At 43.6% G+C, this 17,662-nt stretch overlaps 1 protein-coding gene across 1 annotated transcript in view; it reads right to left on the bottom strand.

The window, feature by feature from the left end:
• The window catches only part of USP4 (ubiquitin specific peptidase 4 (proto-oncogene)), a gene marked incomplete at its 5' end in the record, with an annotated part of 41,938 nt that overhangs the window by 16,320 nt on the left and 7,956 nt on the right, over window positions 1-17,662 (bottom strand). Inside the window, 7 exons of the mRNA XM_010148217.1 lie at window positions 1,059-1,153; window positions 1,896-1,979; window positions 2,989-3,213; window positions 5,395-5,553; window positions 7,602-7,775; window positions 10,314-10,431; window positions 11,031-11,174. Coding sequence (XP_010146519.1) covers window positions 1,059-1,153; window positions 1,896-1,979; window positions 2,989-3,213; window positions 5,395-5,553; window positions 7,602-7,775; window positions 10,314-10,431; window positions 11,031-11,174 — 999 coding nt within the window. The remainder of the gene's footprint in view (window positions 1-1,058; window positions 1,154-1,895; window positions 1,980-2,988; window positions 3,214-5,394; window positions 5,554-7,601; window positions 7,776-10,313; window positions 10,432-11,030; window positions 11,175-17,662) is intronic.

The raw sequence follows: 17,662 nt of genomic DNA, 5'->3' as shown, positions 1-17,662 counted from the left end.
GCCATTAGCTGCAACTGAAGGAAACACCACCACGAGAACTTTCAGAAAACCTCGGACATCGCACGTCAGCAGGGAGGCCCCAACGGACGGCACGACAGAACCGCGCCAAGCGGTACGTCACAGCATCCATTCGGCGAAAGGTACCCGCTGCACCAGCGTGTTCGTCAACACTTCACGCTGGCACAACAATTACACAGAAGTAACATTCTGGCACTGGAATATTCCCACATGAGGAAGACTGGACTTGTCAAACCATAGAATGGTTTGGGTTGGAAGGAACCTTAAAGATCATCTCGTTCCAATCCCCCTGTCATGGAATCCATCCCTTCATCACGTCACAAGCCCCAGGTGCAGTTGCAAGCCTCAAAGTCCAGTTCACACTTCATGTGCAGTATTTTCCATTTTCCACCTGCAACAGCAGAACACTGCTTTCTGCCCTCCTCACCAGCTTTCCCAGATGACTGAGGAAATCTCATCCACCACACGCGTGTAGAACATCAAGCACAGCCAAACCCTCAGCTGCCCTGAAGTCCCTCACGGCCACAGCCAAGACCCAAATAGCATAAGCACCAGTCAAGAGTCTATCAAGAACCCCCAGTCATGGTTAGCTGGGTGCTCCAGCAACGACGACGGTTTTTGGAAGGGCAGAGTACAACAGCTTAGACTTCAGCTGTCCTAGTAACAGCTCCAAGGCCGTTGGGTGATGTAGAGCATAAGAACATAAGCTTAAGCTTGCCTAAAAGTGTCAGTGAAAGTAGCTGTAGTCCAGACACAGACCATCTTCTCTGAAACAGGCTTGTAGAAAGTTCCAAACTGCGTAACACAGACCAAACACAAAGTTCATTATTACCCAGGGCCATGATTCCCTTTGTGTTAGGAAAACATCTACTAAACATTGCACACGCTGATCTGCTGCTAGGAGGAGTGCTGCAGTACTGCTACGGCATGCAAACGGGCTACAGGAAGGCTCAGGTTTTGAGAGGAAGGTAAAGAAACCAAAACCAAAACAAATGTTTTGTAGCATTCTTCGCATCATGGCATCTTCCCACTTTACTCACACAAAGATGTCGTCTTTAGGCATGATATGGTTTAAACCTTCATCCATTTGGAAGATTTTGTGGAATCGATGATTATACACATCTGTCACCACCATCTAGAACAGCAAGTGATATTTGCAAAGAAGTTATAACAAAAGCCTACACAAACTGTTGCTTGAATTTAAAGTTAATTTGCCTAAATTTATTTCTATCATTCCTTATCAGAATTTTCAGCAGGCCAACATCAGCCCTGTTTTCTATTCAAGTACTCAGCAGCTAAGCACTGTAGTTGCTAAGATGGACCAGAAAAACAAAGCAAATAACAGATGTGACTTTACTGAGGAGATGCAATCCAACAGCTGCAAGTCAACAGATCCCAAACAGCACAGATCAAGGTGGCAGCCGGCTAGGATTTCAGGCACGGATCACTCACATCTATAATTAACTGAAATAAATTGACACTGACATCCTGAAAATCTCCCACCAACTACAAAACTATTCCCCCTGGAAAAGCTCACCTGATCCCTTTGTTATTAAAAGGACATCCAAGAAGATGCAGACCCAAACCAGACACTGAACATCTCCCGGTACTAAGAAACTAGACTACCAGGAATGGTGGGGGTGGGGGCTGGCTTTCTGCCCCTTCTCTTAAATCTCTCCACTGCTATGGAAGTATCAGAACAAACACAGATTGTTCCACCCATCTTTTTCATTTACAAAGAACAGCTTTCAAACTTGTTAGGGTTTTGTCATACTTCCTTAAGTTCAGCTTACAACCCATCTAAAAGCTAAAGCCACCAAAATGCTTCCAGAAGAACAAACATTTATCCAAAACTACTGCACTGAGTTCATGCTTACGTTTTCTGCAGGAACACCACTGAGTTTGGAGAGAGATTCGCACAGATCCGAGATGGCCCCCATCATCGGCACCACAACACGGTACTGCAAACAAAGATAACGTCATGCTCACCCCAGCCCAAATGAAGGCATGCAAGGCAGAGAGCAAGAACATGGAAAGAACACCTTTCATTTACAGTTCTGCTGGTGTTAAGGTTCCACACACTACAAGGTCTTACAAAACAGGGATTTGGAGGGAATGAAAGAGTTGATAAACAGTTGTTATTCTGCTTTGATCAGGCTCAGCAGGAGGAAACCCCCCCCCAAGAATATATGTATCAAACACAGCAGTTTGCGGAGAACATAACACTGCTGTTGCTTTATGTGACAAAGGACATCCCAGAACCATTCTCCCCAGTGCCTCTGGAGGTCAAGTCAGAAGTCCTGACAGGCAGGAAGGCAAACGTGTACGTGGGCTGCATACAAGGATGGACTCTCCTGAGCAGATCAGACCACTCAAACCTTTCTTTGGTGGGCTGCGTCATCAATGGTGGCTGTGGCTTCCCTCAGACCGAAACAAACCCCTGGGGCTCACCCAGAACAGGACACAGCATGTACTACACCACACTGGGGCTGGCTGGGAGTTACCTTCCTTACAGCGCCCTGTACGGAGCCACATTCTGGTCTGTGGCTACAGCAGTGTTGGTATCGCACCGATGGCTAAGTTGCTGCTGAGCAGTGCCTGTGTTTTTCACTTCTGTTTGAAACGCAGAGACCTTACCCACTTACAGAAGTTTCACCTTTACATTTTCCGAGGTGACAAGGGGTAAACACGCCAGTGAAAACACATTGCTGCTTTCAAGGAGCAGCAGATCAGGCAGGTAAATCATCACAGGAAGAGGTAAACCACTGACTCGTGACCCTAGTCGCACAAACACGAGATCTTACAAAACCACTTAATTTCATATGTTCAGCTCCCAGTTTTTACATGAAAAAGCCCATCCTACCACAGTCAAAGGTAGACATCAATGCCCTTTAGATAACTTGAAAAGTCACAACTTCAAAGCCTAAAGACTCAGGTAACAAAGAAAACTGTGTCTTCAACCTGGCTCACCTGGACAGGTCTACGCTGTGGGTCTGCATACACCAGGGTAACTTCCATGAGACGATCTCTCCTCAAGGGCAGAGGAAGGGTTAAGTAACAGAAGGGATCAAAGGTCACAGAAACTTTGGAGCATTTGGGACAAACAAGTGTAGATTTGAAAAGACCATGAAAAATATCCACAATGATAGAATCATTCCTCAGCCTGTGATTCTCCCAGGCCTCTTTTGCCACCTCCTATAGAAAGGAGAAAAAAAAAAAGGTATTAGAAGTTATTTCTCACAGCAGGCACAGGGATCAAAGAAAACTCAGAAGCTTGATAGAGGGGTACATTTAACAGAAAGATGGGTCTACGAGTGCATCCAGCATAACACACTGGGATTTTCTGTCAGTACAATGAAGGCCTTGTGTCAAGTCAAACGTAACACCTATTTCATCTGAGTCCCTCGGTGAGGAATTCATTCCTTGGGGGCTGCAATGCTAGAAGCATGACTGGGGCCGAGGGGACAGTGAGAGGGCTACACGCTACTCTTTGGGACAGAAAGCTGCTCACAAGATACGCTCCACTCTCCCCCAGGAAGAATAGACTGCTGCCCTCTGCTTTTGAAAGACAACTGCAGTTACAGCTTCGGCGTAAAAAGAGGTTTTTCTTCATGGGAAGTGATGGTACATGTCTCCAAGTATAAAAGGAGACAAATTACAATCCCTTAAAGATTTTCACAACTGTTAAACTCCTTACTTAAGGGCATCTGATAACTGGCATTTGTCTACTCAGTGCCATCAGAGACTCTCCTTAGCATGAGATTTCTAGTTTATGGTACACTACCATGTATTTTACCCATATTTCAAGTGAGGAAGTGCCACAGATACACATGCCCCGCAATGCTGCGGTCACTAACCAGGATGCTGAGATGGGAACAGAGTAATCAGCTCCAACAACTGCAGTGATATGGATGCAAAGCAGAAACACATGTACATCTCCTTCATGAGGGGAGGAAAGTAGCTAAATAAAATGAGGGCATCCTTTCCATCCCACAATTAGCAGCATTTCTTGGAGAGAAAAAAGATCAAATATACTACTTGGTGTTGCCACATGCACTGTATTACACAAGAAAAGGCAAAAGACATGAAATTATTGCCCGTTAAAACAACTAGCCACATACACTTCCTAAAAATAATTATTGCACCCGGTTTTTAGAGGCTTCTCAAGCATTTTTCCACCTAATACATTCACTCTGGACTCTACTTGTCAGTACACTGCAGCTCTTTGTACTGTGACAAGAGGTAAAACCCTGATCAGGAGGGTGTGAGTTCACTTAGGGAGAGACAGTTCACTGTTACGTGAAGGAGATTAGCGTGAGTATGGTGTTTGACAACTTTCATCTATCAGTGGTGACTGAGAAACACAGGACAGACAAAAGGCAGGAAAAAAATGAAGAGAGGACTTTTCTGGCCGCTGTCAGGAAAATGGCATAGGAGAATTACTTTTCCTCTGTTTAAGCAGAATGGGTAACTAGAGCCCACAGGTGTTTAAACTGAAATTTAAATTAAATTAAATGTAAAGTTGCTTTAATGTCAGTGTACCCATTTCCACAGCCCCAGAAAGAGGAAAAATCAAGTCAAGCCTCTTAAGGAGATGCAGGTAGTTCACTAAGAACTAGGAATTCATCAAGATCCATGGTTGTACCACGTCACCTTGGTTCTCTACTTGTCTTGGCTAGTGCTTTCATGACCCTGTTCAGCCTGAGTTTAAATCTAGCTCATGGATTACGTTTGCCTACAGACCATGAGGAAGCACACATGGAGAAGTCTGGCCTGAAAGCTCACTTCATTTGACACTCTGCTCAGCAGGACACCAGAGTGGCTGCTTACAACCTCATGCCCAGGGCACATATTCAGACCCTTATCTGAGGGACACCACAGGCAATGCCACGTGAGAATGCTCCCAGTCCCATCCAAGTCCACATGCAAGTACAATGGCCTTCACAGTGAGCACTCTCATTAAATGGATGCTAAAAGCTGCTGCTCAATCTACCTGGAGGGGAGCCTGAGAAGTCAGGAGGAAAGGTTATGGTAGTATCTACAGCCTACTTTTAGATAACTGTTACATCACAAGATAAGCTTCCTTCTTTCCGCTGCAGAACCAGGTCAGTATTGCACCATAAGCACATCTTCCTGCACACCAGCACAAGAACAGACATTCTGCTGTACAGCCGAGCAACAATAGTGTGCCACGAGGTTTCATGAAGAGTCAGTCAGGACATTAAGCACAACACGGTACTCCCCTCCCAGGCACAGTGCTTTGTAGGGAGGATGTTTGCGTGGCCTGTGAGCAGGAAGGCCAGGAACTGTCGCAAAACCCAATTAAACTCCCTTGGAAGCACTACCTGCCTGACCCTCAAGTAAAGAGCACCATACCGAATCAGGTCTGCCATTGGCATCCTTCAGCTCCAAGTAGGGCTTCTTCTTCACTCTGTTCAAATCTTCATGCAAGCCATCTAGAAGAAAAGCCAAGAGCTCCTGGGAATCTTGCTGCTGGTATCCTGAAAACTGAGGAGCAAATCGGCCAACCTGTGTCTGAAACACAAAGTCGAGAGTCAGAGGGGGGTGAGCGTGACCTACGTGTGAAAGACAGGAATAAAAACACTTGCTCTGGCTTTTGCAGAGATCAAGTCCATGCTACCTTCCCCTCACAGGAGACTACAGGGACCTGGATGCTAATGCAGTAAGGGTGCCAGAACAATTTTCCCAATTATTTTTATTTTTGCCCCCTAGCGTTGAGAGGGAAGAATGTACTTAGTGCTGCAACGCTGGAAATCTTCAGTTTTGTGTACTGTTTGTTTGCAGGTTCCCAAATTAACACTGATAGGTTATCTGCCTGATGCACTTTGTACTTTAATTTCTCTTTCAGAAACCTACAGATCCCACAATGCAGACTTGCTGTAAGGTAGCATCTGGAGGCAGGTGGACCACAAGACCGAATATGCTTGCAGAAGATTCTTATGTACTAACAAAACTGGCTTAAAACCAAGATTGGAATCCTCGACACCGTCACCTCTACTCATCCCTGAGGATTGCACTATGAAGCTAAGAAACATAACAGCCCGAGGTGGCGAGAGCCAGAAAGAGCACAGCCAAACACAGCCTCCGATTTCATCAGCGCTATCTCCCAGCGCTGCCATTTGGTGACCCTGCTTCAAAAAAAACAGCAAGGAGTCCCACAGGAAAAGTAGCTGAAGGGGTGCTCAGTCCTAGTGACTACGACTAGTCTCCTCAAACAGAGAGTGCAGCAGGCTTGCAGGATTACGCTCAGTACGCTTTAACAAAAGGAGACTACAACTGCAAGAGAGCCCCAAGTGAAGGGCTGCTTATATGGTAGAGCTAACACAGTCACTAAACCAGCCACCACTGTTAGAAGAAACTGACTCACAAGTCATAGTGTACTAGGAAATAAAGAGTAATTCCTATCCCAGCCTTAAACAAGAACAGCCCGCATTAAGACAACTGACACCCACTACAGATTGATGTACCTCCTCTCAACAGGAGTTTACAGAACAACTTTAATAGCAGTGGACAATGTGCCAGCAACTCCAAGTCACAGAAATTAAACAACATCTTGCTGTTTCAGAAGTATCTCTGACTACACAGAGGACAGATCCCTTCCCTAAGACTTTTGCTCCAGGTCTCAAAAGCACATACCCTCAACTTCAAGACTGTACCATGCAAAACCCGAACAGCAACAGGAGGCACATTTTCATTAATATCGGGTCATTGCTTATTCTTCCACCAAGGCTGCACTACAGTGTTCCCTGGATGCTTTAATTATGCTGTTCTGCACTGGAGCTCCTTGGCATTTTTTCTAGGGGTTCCTACCCAACTGCTATAAGACTTTTGCTCCAGGTCTCAAAAGCACATACCCTCAACTTCAAGACTGTACCATGCAAAACCCGAACAGCAACAGGAGGCACATTTTCATTAATATCAGATCAGTGCTTATGTCATGCATTTGGGATGTTATTCTTCCTCAGCGTTCCGAGACTGCGCTACAGAAGCAAACTCTTGGTGTTCCCTGGATGCTTTAAATTACACTGTTCTGCGCTGGAGCACCTTAGCATTATATTTAAAACAAAAGACGGAATTTTTTCTAGGGGTTCCTACACAACTGCTACATGGCAGTAAAGAGCTGCTTTCAGCTGAAACACACTGAAGCACTGGGAACGTTCAACCAATAAATAACATTAGAGACAAGGGGATGCATTTTGCTCACCCTTGTATAATTATATTTTTTAAATATGTAACTTGCACACCGTTTCTCACTAATTAAAGCTGACAGCTGGCAATTCACACAACCTTGCCCAGTTGTGTAGCATAGATCACTTCTGTGCATCTGTGAACAGCCTGCAGGCTGGAAGGTCATTTACGAAGGCATTTAACGACAGAGCAGTAACCAGTTCTGGGGTATGACACTACTCACTGGCCAGTTCCTCCTTGCACCATGACAAGCATTTACGTAAGACATGAAACACCCCTGAAGCGACTCTGCCATTACTCCTTTCATCACTCCAAAATCCACAGAAGGCTTTCACCTGTCAAAGAGCTACGCTTCAAGAACACAGAGCACTTACTTTAAACATGCGTGGGGCCACGTAAGACTGTCTCCCAGACCAAATCTGTTTAATGAGGTCTGCATAGGCTTCTGCAATTTCTCCTCTCATCCCCAGTGGATTGTTCTGGTTTATTTCAGCTTCATATTTATCTTCCAGGAAATAGTCAGTCAGAGGAGGGGTATTGCTCAGACACTGAAAAAGCATTAAGAAAATTAATTTGCTGCAGAGGACAATAAATCTGTGTGACGATGAAACAACACACACAACTTTCACATCAGATCATGTACTAAGCTATTAACAGAACAGGTGAGATTGAATTTGAGTGTGTATTTAGTAAGCAAACAAGCAAATCTATTGGGAGGATGGGATACTGTAACCACTGCAACTCAGAGCATAGTTAAAAAGAACCACCACCACACACCACAGCCTTCCAAAGGCTAACAACTTGTTTCTGAAATACGGTTTCTCTTGCAGGTGCCACACTGACTTCTCTCTACAGAGTATATTCACCCCAAGTGCAAGTTTCCCCTCTGGATCAGTTTCTACAGCTTTATCTAGTTTAAGGCATAAGGCTCACTGATCTGCAGCTCCCTGGTTCTCCTCCAGGAGCTTCTTTAAAAGTGACACCCTCTTTGTCACCTCCAGCCCTTTGCTGCAGAGTAATTTTAAGTATTTGCTTAAAGTTACCGTACATAATTGCTCAGGAAAGCAAACAGCAAATAACCTTCTGCAAAATACTAGAGACTTTTGGAAGGAAGGTATCTGCTCTTGTTATTATGTCCCTCCACGTTCTGTTAATCTGTTCTGTAACTTCCAGCGACACTTCAATTTGAGTAGAGTCTCTTGGTGTAATGCTGAAGTCTGACAAAAAAAAAAAAGTTCTCAAGTCCCCATCCCACGTTCACTCTCTAAACTTGAAATCTCAATACAGGAAACAGTGAGAATTAGAGGTCCATGTTCCTCCTTGAGGTGACACACACACTGTCCTACAGAGAACACGATGCCATTAAAAAAAAATCCCCCGCAAACAGTTAGCAGAGTTTAAAAGCAAGGAGGATACCACCCTGTATCTACTCTCTCATTTCCATACTCATTATCAGTGTATCATGGTCATGATTTAATACATCCTGGGAAAACACCATAAAACTCGGGACACAAGTAAAACTAGCACAGGAAGCAGTTTCCCTAATTCAGTAATTCAAAGACTCAAAGTTTATGCAAGAAGCAACATTGGGATAAATAATGCAAGGCTTGGATGTATGAACAAAAACAGCTTGGTCTGAGATAGGATCCAAATTACTATCACTTCACAGCACTGCAGCATCAGGAAAATATTAAACTGGGCTTTTTCTGAATGCCTGCCATTTCAGGACCCGCAGCAGACTCCTGTGCAGTGCTACACCAGCTGGGCATAGGGACACACATCTCCCAGCACAGCTACACGTGGCAAGCTGGAAAGACTTAGGAAAGCGTAGTCCTGTCCTCCGCCAACTCCACTTTCACTGCCTTGATGTGTACCTTGTGGAATTTATGCCCTACCAAATTTTTCCAGTTCCCATGCCCAGGTGTTAATGTCTTTTTCCAGGCAAATGACATTAAAGTTCTTACAGACATAAGCTTACAGATACAAAGTGCTTATATTGTGTGACAGCAGCCTCTCACTGGGAGACTGACAAATTTGTTGCTGACAAAATTCCAAGAACTTCCAAAACATGAGGCAGAAATACGCATTTGAAAGACTCGTGCCTAGAAAATTAATGCCTAATGGTAAAGAGAAAGAAAGAAGTTGGTCCTTAACACGACTAGCTTGCATGCAAAATTAAGACTGAAGTGTGTTTGGATTAAATTACTTTGACAATTAAAATTAATTTTAGAAGTTGTCTCTTAGCTGTAAAGATCAAGAAAACAATGTGGCTCAAGGTTACCATGACACCACCGAAAACAGTCACGTCCAACAAAAAAGCGAGGCAGTCCAAGTTTATCTTCAGGGTATCACAACAACGTGCACAATGCATTAGTTATTTTAAGGCCTGTTCTAGCTTTCAGAGCCACCGCCAAGTGACAGAAGTCATTACACAGCACTCGTACCACACCGGAAGTTTGACCATCACTTAAAGTTCATACAAGTTGGCTCATATTTTGCTTTAATTTCTTAGCAAACAACTACGACTAACAGGTTTCTGCATTTTTTAAAATGAACCAAATGAACGTAAGAGATTAAGTTAAATAAGTGTACTAATAATTATTAGCTTTGCATAACTGTTACAACCTTAACACCCCACACAATGTCCCTGAAGCCTTCCCGTGCCTTGTCATACTCTCAATTTTTCAAGAATCTTTTAACACAGACCCCAGAAGTGCACTGCTCAGGTTGCTTATGCAGCTCGCACAAGTCAGGGTGTCCTGCACCTCAGCCCGTTTTTGTCAGAGCACAGCACCGGGACTTACGTTACCGTCAGGCATCTGTTTAGTATGGCTTCTGCCACAGCCTTTTCAGAAGCCACGTATTTCAGACCCAGGCCTCCACAACATACTGTGTTGTGTAGTACCAACGGGCAGTGCATAAGCCAAACGAAACAGGAACTGGTTGGTTGGTTTCATTCCAGCAGCTGTGTCCTCACTGAACCACATTAAAACACACTTTTCTTTCCACAGATTTTAACCGACAGTCTCCGCAAGACTGCTCTTTCATTTAATTTCATTCCAAAGCGGGCTCTTTCCAATCCCTACCTGTAATGCGGAATTCATAAAGCAGGTATTTCCAAGGTTACTGAGTCCACAGAGTCCAGGTTGTGTCAGGGAAGCACTGTCCCTGCAGTTGTAAGAGTTACAGACAAATCCAGAACCTCTGGAAGAAAGACAAAACACGGTGAACTCCACAACGAGATTCATGAGTCTCACCACAGTTTAAGAGTCACATCGCACACCATTTCATTAAACAGGTTTTTGACTTGTTTAACCAGCCTACATGTTTCTGCTGCTTCCCAGCGGCTAACATCGAATACCAGGAAGGTGAAGTATACGTGCTAACTTAGGACACACTAATCGTTACACAGGCTATTATTAATTTATGGCTCAAGTACACAGCACACTCTCTTAATACAGCAAGAGTCTACATGATAGAGCTAATAAGAAAACTATGATCTCTACCTGGAAAGGCTTCTACCACACTGGCAGATGGAGTAAACAATATGATTCCTTCCCTCATACCCTCAATCCCCTCAAACTACCCTAGCAGTTAGTAGGCTCTGGAACACGCGCTACTTCTGCAAGCAAGCAAGGAATAGCAGAAGACAGTGGTTTCAAAAGCAAAGTTTGATAAACAGGTACACAAGAGCAGCAGAACTCCTCGCAGGGCACCACCACACTCCTTTTCTACACAGGCAAGGATGCACAGGATTATTCACATGAAGGATGGAGAAACAAAAAGAATGTTCCTGCTCTTACCCCCTGCCCAGGTGGGAGCTGTTCAGTCCATAGGAGTTACTGCTATCACCATTAGTAATGACAGAAGTGGCAGACACTGAGGAATAAGAACTTGCTGATGATTTTGAAGAGGTAGTAAAGTTTCTGCTAGTTGCAGTGCTTGATCTGGGAGAAAGGAAAAAGAAGTAGAAACAGTGCTACTACTTTTTTCACCCCCAGCCCCACCTCCCACAAAACTCCAAGGACTTGCCACATTAGTTAGTTCCCACTCACAGAATTTACTGTTTTGATCTGTGTGATCACACTTCCAAACACTTGTCTGGAACAGAAACCTCAGACAAAAGTATCAGAAACAGGGGTAACAATTGTTGCTTAAAGCAAAATCTGGGTCCCAGAATGAAATAAGTAGGCAATTTGGATGGTGTGAGTGACAGGGAAGCAAGCTTTAAGTTTGTGAGTAAACCACCTTGAAACAAGCAAGCAAAAAATCCCAATCTTAAACCCATAAATCACTTGCCTCACATTAAAAGTGATAAAGTCAGTCCTTCCCTACTTGAAACCCAAATAACCTACTCACAGAATGTTAATTAGTAAGATAACCAGGGGGTGGGCACAAAACACTGTTCCTGAGCCTAGTTGATACAACTACATTGCTTGGAGGCAAGACACACTGCTCTGTGCGCACCGCGTGCACAGCAATCCTCAGCATCTGGAGACCGGAGATACTGAGACAGATGAAAAAAGTTCCTAAGTCAAGTCTAATGGGTTTTGAATCCCCAGCTATGGCACACTACTATGTCCCTGGTCAGGAAAAGAACCAGAACACAACGTTACGAAAGACCAGCCGGGCACTAAAATTCAACAATATTCTGTCATAGACAGCTTTGGATCCATAAAAAAAGCAAAACCACAAGACAGTACTACATAAATAACATTAAAGAAACTATTTCGATACTGATTAATTTCTCTATTGCAAGAGGTAACTTGAGTATGAGCATACATATACTTGAGTATGCCGGAAAGCATACTAGCAAGGATGAGCAGGTCTACTGAAATAACCAAGAGAACAAGAGGGTCTAGACTAAACCAATAATTACCAGACTCATGCTCCATATGTGGGATGTCAAGGGTTAAAAATAAAATAAGTAAGCTAACAGTAGCGTGTAAATCCATTAAAAACAGATTTTTAAAAGTTTGAAGTAGAAGTGAATTATCTGGACAAAAAAGAAGGGCAATCTGGAAAATGCTAGACTTGAAAACGTAGCATCTCTGTTTGACATGACTGACCCCAGCGAGAGGACAGAATAAGATGCTCAGAAAATAACACAAAGAAAATCTAACAGGGAGAAAAAGAGAACCTCTTCAGGGATTTCAAAGTTTCCAAAACAAGCACAGAGTCCGTAATCAAGTCAGGTGGCAACCGAAGAGTTCCAAGAATTCCTTCAATAGTATCCTACACACACAAAAAAGCTAAGACTATGGGGGAAGATTAAAAATGGATCAGAAAACAAGGATAAGAGACAAGTCAGAGTGAGGAAAGGCCTACCTACAAAGTCACCGAGGATCTTGAGTGAATTCCTGGTAGAAAATTGGGAAGGATCATGTAAGCAGTAAATAACAGAAGAGAGGGCAACAGCTTTCCAAGTGTGGAGAAGAAAAGAATAAATCCCATGCACTTGTGAAGATGTAAGCACACTTACCTTTCACAAGTTACTCAACCTGTAACAACTGAAGACTAAGGATTTACAAAGCAGAGCTGCTGCCCTTCATTTGACAAGACGCTCACAAAGATTGCTGTGATTCCAGGTGAAAGGCATAGACAGCACCTAACAAAAATGTTCTTCTCTGAAAGCTTCTGCTTTTAAGCCCAGGAGGCTACTGTTACTAACCCCACAATACTGCAGGCTCTCCAGGAGACTGCCTCGTTTGCACAGAGGTCACAACAGAAGTCCTGGAGGCCAAGCATTTACACCCAATGCCCCAAAAAGGGTTTCTGTGGAACATGAAGACTTTGACCAGCCAATGGCTATTCCACTGCTGTTTCTCAATGTATGTGACTCCCGTTCCCTCAGAAGTGGATGCCCCAACACCTTGCTCTGCAGAGATAAACACTATTTCTTCTTTGAAGTTCGTAATCTAGAACGTTCCAATACGTTCTGGGCTAGTCAGTGAGTTACCACTGAAACGGCTCTCAGTTTGCTCTTTGTAGGCACAACAGACACTGGACTGGAGGGTGCCAAGCTCTTGCAGCTTCCCTTTGATCACCACTGCAACGTTTCCATAGGGATAAAGGCATTAAGTTACATCTCATCAACAAAATCTATACAGGAATAAACTACAGCAGGGACAGACTTCATCTAACCATGCAACAGCTCAGGGATTTGGGAAAGTAACTTCCCAGGGTTGAGGATGAGACTGCGGTATGACTGCTGATCAGCCCTCGTGCTTAAGCACAATTTCAGCCTCTCAAGACAACCAACTCCTGTCTGAGCTAAAATACCTCTGTTGGAAAGATCTACCATCACAGTTTCACAGTGACCAGCAGCAGCCAACCCAACGGACCGCAGATGAACTCCTCCAATGATCAGTGACCCTTACAGTCAGAAGAAACTTGCATTTCATTTGCAGCATGAGTATCCGGCTTCCTCATCTGGACATTGGTTTCTGCTCATCTCCATCTGCTGCCTGTGGAGTTCCTTCTTCAGCTTCCATTTCTCATATCCCACAGAAGCTTTAAATGCTCAAATCAACTTTTAAATTGTTCACTGATATACTTTAACGTTTAAGTCTTCTAGCACAAAAATGATTTGCTAATTCTTCAACAATTCGCTTGGCTCCTTCTGAAACCTCTCCTTAGTCTACTTTTCAAGTCTGGTGGCAACCTCACACGATATGATCATGCCATATGTGGTTTTATCAGCGGGACGTTTGTCACTGAAGTCCTGATGCGCACTCAGCATTTCCCTAAACCATGGAGCTTATTTGTTTGGTTGTTTTTGCTTCAAGGCTGCCACAGGAGCTCCTGTTTAGGAGACTGAACTGAGACGGGAATGACATTCCCACTGCATCCAGCATGTATTTCAGGTTCACGTTCTCCACCCACACGCACACAGCTTGATGCTTCGCGGTACTGATGCACATTGCCCCCTGAACGCCAATTAAAGACAGCCGTTTCGCATCTTGCCACGCAGTGTTTCCAAAGCCCACATAAATGGCAAGTGAGGAGAAATCTGGAGACGAGCAGCACGAAGAGGACAAAGCTAGATTAATCTGGGACGGAAACTGTGAGGCCATATGGTTGATAAGCAGAAAAACTGCTAAGCTGAACGGCTTGGAAGAACATTGTAAAAGGCTTTCAAGTGGTGGGAAGACAGATAGGGAAGGTATTTCAGTGCAGGTGAGGCTACCTTCAGAGCATGCAGTAGGATTACTCCTCCTTTAAACTACTGATATAAACAGAAAAAAAGGTATCGCAACAAGTTTTTGTCAAAGCAGGAAAAACTAGAACTTATATTTAATTGGCAAAGCAGAGGCCTCACGGATTTTCATTTAGAAAGTTCTTATTTGAAAAAGCCTCCTTAACTGATCCTCCATACTCGATGCTCCTCTGAAAGCATGTCATCTGCTGCAAACTCAGGCGCTTGGGAGCCACATAATAACAATCCGCCCACAACGCGTTCAGCCTGCTTGCTGAACGGGACCTTTGGAACCATCAGCACACAGGGAACCGGGGGAAGGAGTTCAGTTTTAAATAGGAAGGGCATTTAATTATGGCATTATGGAACTACAAAATACAGAACAACCAGCAAGGTCTTAAAATTGTACAGTAACTTCTGGCACGTGGGATCACTAAAGGAAGACAGTAGTTGAAAGAAGTGACGTGTGTTACAAGGTGGGTGAACTAAGCAACAACTCAACATTTTTACTGGAGAGTACCAGGTGGGGGGAAGAAAAAAAAAAACAACACACACCATACTCCAAGTATACAGTGCCATCAGTAAACAGAAGAATAGGAAGAGGAAACAGCAAGAAGATTCCAGCAGCAACCGAAGTACCAAAAGGTACTTTCCTGCTGCACATTGTGAGGGGAGGCAGAGCGACTAGGCACATGATAAATACAACTTCACCCCTGTTTTCAAATGCAATACCTGATGGAAAAGGTGCTATTTTGATAGATCTGACACAATTTCTTTGTCATTTGTACTAAAATGCTACCCAGGATATAAAAACCCGGGGTGCTAGGACTGAGCTGGAGCTCCCCTAGCTCAGGGTTTCATTTTGGGCGTCTTGTAAGGAACAACTGAAGAGGACTAAGTTCCACAGAGTCACTGATACAATCTCCCTTCAAAACCAAAGTATGCCTCCAATTCTGAAATTCCTAGAAGTATAACCCATTCCCTCTTCTGAAGCCTCAACTAGTAGTAAAAGTAGTTTCCAACCACAAAAAAGTATTTTGTTCCTTCGGGAGCAGCAAGCTAAGAGAGAGCAGTGGCCAGGCGTACTCGGAACATACCCCACAGCAGCCTTAGGGGGCGTAAGGGCATGTTTCCTGTAACATGTCAGCCAGCCCGATGGCTGGGGAAACACACAGGAGGCTGTCAAACATGTGGAAAAGCAGTTTTCCCCTGGTACGAGACAGTGAAGCAAATGGTGGGGAAAAACCCTTACACCAGGGAACCCACTTGCTCTCAGTCACCTTATCAAGACACTGTACTATGAACAGTGAACAGCACCAACTGCCAGCTTTCCAAGGCCTCTTTTGGCACCCAGGCGGTGATGGAGGTGCTCACCATTCCTCTGCCGACAGCAGAGCTCTACATCCCATTTGGTTCATACCATCAAAACTCTAAATATGGAAAAACTTTCCTGTGAGCTTTTACTACTGAAGTGATGCAGCCCAAAGGAAGATCTCTACACAGAAAGTCCCCCCTGGTCTTGGCTAAACAGAATTTTGTCCAGCTGAGAAACAGAATGTTAGAGCAAACTGTTTGCCTGAGTTAGGATTAAAATTTGGAGTTACTCAACTCTCTTCTGAGCCACACCTCCACACCGAACATTCGCAGTTCCAGCTAGGAGGACACTAATTCTTCAGAACTTCAGAATATAAGTTTACTTAGAAAGCACCACATCTCATCAACGTTGCAGATTTGCTTAGCCTCACAAAAGAGCAGAACAGTTTTTCAGGGTGATAGCCTCACTTACCGTTCTTAGCTACACTGTTAATGCAGCTTCCAACTCACTTCTCATATCGGCTTTGGCTTCCAAAAAGCATCAGTTGCTTCCTAAATACAAGAACCTCCTGTACTGTAGAATTAGCTTACGCAATGTTTATGCAGCATAACCTCCCTGAACACCTCATCAGGGCACAGGGCAAGACATTCCCACTCTTCTGGGCTAAGAACTCTGTACTTTCCCTCTGGCCACTCTTCTCTCCCCAGTTCCATTTGGTTCAATTGCTCACAATCACCCACAGACCTTATACGTACAAGCAGTCCCCGTGGGGATGTACTATACTCATTAATCTGGAGTCTGAAACACAGAACATGGATTTAATGCAACACGTATGTGCACACACACACCTCCATGGGAGGACAAATGGTGTCCCAACCCAGTAACAAGATTTGAACCCTACGCTCCAGGTGAATCAGTCTTCTACCAGCTCACAGAAACAGTAAAAGTGCTGACAACATTTCACTGCAGCACAGACAGCTAATGCTTCCAGAGAAAAAAATAATGACAGCGTCAACTCAGAACACACTCTAAGTCAGAGTACATTTTCCCCTGAGGTATCTGGCAAATCAAAGAACATGGTTAAAAAAGCCGCTAACTTTTAAAATTATATAGAAATTTTATATAAATCTATATAGAATTTCTATATAGAAATCTATAAAGTTATATAGAAACTTTTAAAATTATATAGAAAAGTGTTATTGATTATTGTATTTATTGAATCCCTGCTCTCCAAGAGGAAAAAACAAAATCCATGCTGTTCCAAGATTAACTTATGTAAAAGACTTAACCTGAGATTAGCAAGGAATCTTTGCACTGTGCTTTGCTCGATTCCCTAGGGCAGTGGAATTTAGACTATATACAACACTGAATGAAATAGAAACTATCCCTATGAAACAAATGTCTTGAAAAAATATCAAAGATTCTCAATAAAATATGAGAATTAGTTGAAACATATTAAAGCATCAAATTAAACTACAAACTAGAGAGCATTAAGCATGTATGCATTTACAGGAAGATATGCTAAAAAAAGGGAAGGAAACCAAGTGAGCTTCAGAACTGATTATGACTGACAGGAAAGGAAGGCACGGAGCCATCATAAATGCGTTAATATGGAGAAATGCCAATGATTCAAGAGACAAGTTAAATTTAGCTTACTCACTAGGAATATATTAAGTAACAAAAAAAGCAGCTTTGTTACTTCTTTTTAAATATAAAACCCTTAAAAAATAGGTAACAAGCCTTGTAAAATAACCCTTGAAAGAGCAGCAAAAAGAAAACTGAACATAGACGAATGATGCAACCTAGACTGCCACCAGCCCGCTCTCATTTGGCAGGAGCGGTGACATGCAACAGAGAAAGCACCCAAAGGCAGAAGAAAAGTCCCTCCGGACCATCAACAGATATTCAACATGAATATCCAG

This window comes from Eurypyga helias, unplaced genomic scaffold (assembly GCF_000690775.1).
Source record: "Eurypyga helias isolate BGI_N326 unplaced genomic scaffold, ASM69077v1 scaffold21233, whole genome shotgun sequence".
NCBI lineage: Eukaryota > Metazoa > Chordata > Aves > Eurypygiformes > Eurypygidae > Eurypyga > Eurypyga helias.
Note: the sequence above shows the minus strand (reverse complement) of the source record. Positions and strands in the feature narration are given on the sequence as shown.